At 38.3% G+C, this 5,288-nt stretch overlaps 1 protein-coding gene across 4 annotated transcripts; it reads right to left on the bottom strand.

The window, feature by feature from the left end:
* Positions 1-585: 585 nt before the first annotated feature.
* On the bottom strand, positions 586-4,958 carry LOC143852975 (kinesin-like protein KIN-14U). 4 transcript variants are annotated; one of them, XM_077362663.1, is made up of 12 exons: positions 4,827-4,958; positions 4,328-4,399; positions 3,993-4,244; positions 3,825-3,908; positions 3,573-3,734; positions 3,370-3,476; positions 3,097-3,281; positions 2,556-2,720; positions 2,246-2,464; positions 1,978-2,015; positions 1,751-1,878; positions 586-1,655 (listed from the first exon to the last, which is right to left on the bottom strand). In XM_077362663.1, exons 3-12 carry the CDS (start codon positions 4,180-4,182, stop codon positions 1,023-1,025), a joined length of 1,911 nt encoding a protein of 636 aa, XP_077218778.1. In that variant the 5' UTR covers positions 4,183-4,244; positions 4,328-4,399; positions 4,827-4,958; the 3' UTR covers positions 586-1,022. The 4 variants fall into 4 exon arrangements, with proteins under 4 accessions (XP_077218778.1, XP_077218780.1, XP_077218779.1 ...); XM_077362665.1 differs by lacking the exon at positions 4,827-4,958 and adding an exon at positions 4,541-4,758; XM_077362664.1 differs by lacking the exon at positions 4,827-4,958 and adding an exon at positions 4,512-4,529.
* Positions 4,959-5,288: the final 330 nt, after the last annotated feature.

Raw genomic sequence — 5,288 nt, 5'->3', positions numbered from 1 at the left:
CACTCCAATGAATATGCAATAATGGTAGCCATCATCCACGGATTTTCCGATCAACCCTCTAATATTCAGTCCCTCTATAGATCGGAGGGTTAGGATCAACCTATGTAAATGATTTTTGAGGCACAACCTATTTAGGCTATGGCCCATCTAATGAACGGTTTTAATCATCCCATGGTGCGGACCATACCGTACTTTTTAATAAAGTGACGAGTGCGATCATCAAAATACGGTAGTGGTGATATCATTTCCCTTCTCAATTATCTGTTCTTTTCTGATAATTCCATAGCATATCTTGCACAGGCCAAGATGTCAGCAGAGTGGGTCAGTGATACAACTTAGATCTATGCGATATTTAATAGTTACCAACGACTCATATTATTTGCCCATCTCACAGATATTCAAAATACATACAACTCTTCTTACAACAAACAAGAACACTCTTGCCAGCTACTGGGAAGAGTAAACCAAAATATCTATACCAAGAGATAAGTTATAAGTAGATCTCGGCTTCGAATTTGGTAATTTCCTGAGGCAATCACAAGAAATGATAATAATATAAAAGCAAACACAATAACAAACTTGAAAAAACCCAGAACAACCATTGCTTAGATGGTATGACTTGCCTAGTATACACCCTCAAGCTTACAACATGAATAGATTTTACAAGATCTGAAAACATATGCGTAAATTAAGCCAATTCAACTGAGGCAATTACAAGAAATGAAGGTGAATGATTAGCTAACGCGTTACAAATAACAACATTAAAAAACACATTAACAAACTTTAAAAAACACCACAACCATTGCTTAGACTGTACGACTTCTTTAGTATACACCCTTAAGCTTACAACATGAATAGATTTTACAAGAGCTGAAAACATATGCGTAAATTAAGCCAATTCATCTGACACCAACCATCACCAGTATAATACCCACCACTGCCCTACATGGAAATAAAAGTTAATCTCACCTCTTTCTGATATGCCAGATACTTTGCAATAGTTTTTGACTTCACTGGCATTCTTAAATCAGATCCGACATTCTTCGTCTGTGATGACATGATGTAGCTTTCAAATTTGGATAAGTTGTGGAGACCCTCTTGTTTTGGGGTATTGAGGATGACCTTGAATCCAAGGGGTTGCATTTGGGACTTTCTGTATGACTACAATTTGGTTCTCCATGCCTAGATTTCTCTGTGTCACCTACCACTGGCTTGTTCTTTGAGCTTCGCAAATTTGATTTCAAATAATGATCAGAATAACTAAGGGATTGAGATCCAAATAATTCAACTGAAATTCTATTCCCTGTTCTCAATGTTCTTACTCTTCCACTGATTTCTCCCTCTAAGCTTTGCCTTTGGCGACTGCATTTTGTGGATGCCATGAAGCGAGGCAGAGAACTAGAACCAGTTTTACGAGTCACCTTTTGTGCAGTACGTGGGCTTTCTGTAACTTCTCCACGAACTATTTGGAGGCTTTTGGGGGATTCTTTCAGATCATCGATAAGTTGATAAGTCATTGAGAAAACTTTCTTCTTTTCCTGCAACACATACTCAGCCGTCTGTATATCATTCCTGACTTTTTGGAGTTCCTCTTCGGCATCTCTCATCTCTTGATCAAGTTCGGCAATCCTCCTTTCCCTTTGCTTCTTCAAGTCCTGGAAAAACTTAAATATGAGTGTGAAGATTGAAAATCTAGGGGTTAAAACAACAACTACGAAAATATGTGTAAGAAAATTAGAGAGTGGATTGCCTCCGAAGGTTCTCTACTTGACTCTATTGCTCTTGCTCTTTCAGCAAAGTTCAAAGAACATATTGTCTCTCCGACATCATCATCACTCGGACTGATATGCACAAGCATCAAAGCCTTTGAACCATCACCTAAATCAATTTCAGCACTAACATGTATAAGTCATAGTTGCATCGTAGGAAAAAAATTACTGGAAAGAATACAATTAATTTCAAATTGCAGCACTCTACCAAGAGAATCTCTCAGAATTTGAGTCAGCTTGCTGTTCCTGCAAATAGAGAAACAAAAATAAAGTGAGATTTGATGATAATCCGACCACTAGGAAACAAGAAACTAAGGCCCTGTTCGTTTGAGATTATGACAACCGATGGTGAGCCCCCAAACCGATTATTAGACTCAAAATTAATGTAAGTTTGAGTCCAATTAGCTCACCATCGGTTATCATAATCCCAAACGAACAGGGCTTAAGTGAAAACCCAACATCAACTGAGGATATGCCTGTAAGGAACATGATTACGCTTTCGTTTTAATGCTGCGATAACATCACCAAGAGCTGAGAGGGATAGGTTTATGGCTTTCCCTTCATCCATTGTCTGTCCAGTAGCTCCAGTTTTCAGCAGGCGTTCACTGCCTCCAAGGTCGACCATCCACAATTTGCTAGGTTCTGCTTTACTTTCCTCCATATTCCCCGATTTGCCAATGGTGATTCTAGTTAAGCTAAATACATTGAACTAAGCAAATAAAAGAATTATCAAACCAAATTAATTAACAAGAATGAAACAAAAACAGGAGCAGCTCAAGAACCCACCAATGGGATCTGCTAGAGGCCTCATTAACATTTGTCCATGACGTTGAACGTGCCCTCCTCCCTTTAGCATACCACTTATTTGCTTGTGCAAAATTGGTGACCAACACTTCAGTGAGTCTTTCAATTTCCACGGAGCCATTAGAACTTGTTTGAATATTCAGTGCGCTGTAGAACCAGAGAAGAATAACCAATCTATCAAAAGGGCTAGAAAACTATGAATTGAAATTATAACTTTATCAGAATGGGAAAAACATAAACTTGGAAACAACCAATTACTCCAGAAGCTTAAGCTGTTGGAGATGACGTTATTTAATCTTTTATACTTTAACACTCCCCCTCGCGTGTGGGCCCTCTTTTTAGTGTTGGCCTCCATGTGTCACATGTGGCCCCTGTTTTGAGTTGGCCATTACATTGGATTTTTAATATCAAGGAGTTTCGAACCCAGCACCTTTGCTCTGATACCATGTGAAATAACCAATTACTCCAAAAGCTTAAGCTGTTGGAGATGGCGTTATTTAATCTTTTATACTTTAACATGTACCGTTTAGGGGTAGACGCCGCCATTCTGGCCGGAGGCTTTTGGGCCAGTAGATCCCTCAGACTGCCCATGTAAACCTCCAACATGCTAATTGAGAAAGTAAGAGAAACAGAGTTATCCTGAGAGGCTTGGCGGAATAGCTCTTCGATTGCTAGAGGAACAATTCCTGGCTCATCGCTTGTCCCTTCCTAAAGAAAGAATTTGAGAACCAGTTAAGAATGCTAAAGAAAGTAAAAGCAAGAATAAGAAACTGAGAACCAATTTCTAGTTACAGACCATAGTAAATGTCTTGCCAGTTCCAGTCTGGCCATATGAGAAAATGCAGATATTATGCCCATCAAGCGCAGATCTAAGAATTGGTTCGACTTCAATGAAAACATCTTCTGCAAAGTTTTCAAGCATTGGGATCTTTTATCTTACCGAAAAAAAAACAAGAAACACAGTCAAAATAGATTTCATTTAGTGTTGGATAAACTTACCTTGTGTTGCCTCAGGAGGAAATACTTTATCCAAACTGAACTCCTTCCTAGTTCCAACAGATCTAACGATAATTTTTTCCGATTCAGTTGAAATTGTTCGATGAATTTTTCTTCTACCAGTCGATAGAAAAGGTCTAACTCTACAAAAAACTCTTATACTACCTGGAAACAAAAATAATTTCATTTTGGATACACAACAGATCTAACTAAATTTCTTTAAAAAAATGGGATAGACTGAGTCAGATCCATTACCTTTGATGTCAAATATCTTATTAAGCGTTTCTCTCCGTTTTTCAACCAATGATTTCTGCTTCGACCGCAATTCTCCAATTTCTCCTACAAGATCAAATAAGATTCAAGAGTGAGACACAATGTTTTGAAGTAAGTTCACATATAATTGAATTTGGATAGAAATGTTGCCTTGGAGATTCAAGATCACTAGTTCAAATCCTTTCTTTTCATGCTCAGGAACCACATTCACATCGGTATAAACAGCTGGGGCAGGCGATGGCTCAGGCAATTCGGAAACACAAGGCAACCCATAAAATGAATCTGGGTTCAACCCTAAATTAGATTCCAAGGACTCTCCTGATAAGGGTTCTTCAAACATCTTCAGAAAAACCCACAAAAACCCACAAAAAATCCTGAATGGCTAAAAGCTCTCCCCTTTCCCTACAAAAACAATGAATCCCTTCAATTTGAAAAGGTCTAAATGAACAGTGTAAATGTAAAATAAAAAGGGTCTCCAAAGTCACCATTTGCAAAAGATCCACAATGTTCTGAGTTTTGACTTTATCAAACCAAATGTATAAAGAACCTTGAATACCCTGTAATCCAGAGGGGAGGGGAAAAATCAAAACCCTAGAACAATATATTACAGTCTAGAAACGGTAAAGCATAAGGGAGAGGATAAAAATAGAAGATAAAACAACATTTTACAAGGAATAGAGATAGAGAGAAAGGTGTGCTATCTATCTATGATAAATTGATTTGATGCTTTATTGTTTCCATACAAGAAAACATTACAATCTGGACAAGTACTAGGACAACTGTTTAAGTGTTTAGAAACAAGATAGATTCTAAAACCCTAAAAAAAGAACCCTATGATGAAGTTCAGCTAGAAAATTCAGCTGCACGAAACCCTAGGAATTAATAATCTACCACTCTACCAGACCCAGTTAATGATTCTTTAATACATGTTAGGTGAAAACGGGAAAATTTAGAGATTAATAAAAGAAGAAAAAAAAACAGTACCTTGCTTCAGATCTATGCCCTCTACCAATACCCTTCTATTGAAAAAGGGGCTTCTTCAGAGAGGAGTTTGAGGGGTAAAAATGGAATAAGAAAAAGATATTTTTTTTGGAAAGCTTTCACTCCAATACTACTGAATTTCAGAGAGAGAGAGAGAGAGTGGCGTTAACGGCAACCTTACGATGCAATAATGGCGTGGAGTTTCGAGCCGTTGGATTTAAAATGCAAGGAGAATTCCAGGCGTTGGATTTAAAATTCAAAATATAAACGGATCTCTGCAGGGGTGGAAAGTTCCAAAAGCGAAGGCGCCATTTTCACCGACTTTCCGACACATCGAGGAATACCTGTAAAGTGGGCGAGAGTGACGCTAGTGCTCCTGACTAAATTTTTTAGGTGGTCCCCACACCCCGCTCCCACTTTGGAGGGTGGGGTCCATCTGAATTTGTAGTCCCACTCGAACACTGC

Source organism: Tasmannia lanceolata, unplaced genomic scaffold (assembly GCF_043159265.1).
Source record: "Tasmannia lanceolata isolate RefF3 unplaced genomic scaffold, GAP_Taslan_0.1 ptg000019l, whole genome shotgun sequence".
Classification (NCBI taxonomy): Eukaryota; Viridiplantae; Streptophyta; class Magnoliopsida; order Canellales; family Winteraceae; genus Tasmannia; species Tasmannia lanceolata.
The sequence above is the reverse complement of the archived record's forward strand: the minus strand, read 5'-3'. Positions and strand labels throughout refer to the sequence as shown.

Coding starts and splice junctions, on each gene's coding strand:
- LOC143852975 (XM_077362663.1), bottom strand. CDS start 4,182: ATGTTTGAAGAACCCTTATCAGGAGAGTCCTTGGAATCTAATTTAGGG. Junction 3,282..3,369: donor CTGGCAAGACATTTACTATG/GTCTGTAACTAG, acceptor TTCTTTCTTTAG/GAAGGGACAAGCGATGAGCC. Junction 2,016..2,245: donor CGTAATCATGTTCCTTACAG/GCATATCCTCAG, acceptor CTCTATTTGCAG/GAACAGCAAGCTGACTCAAA.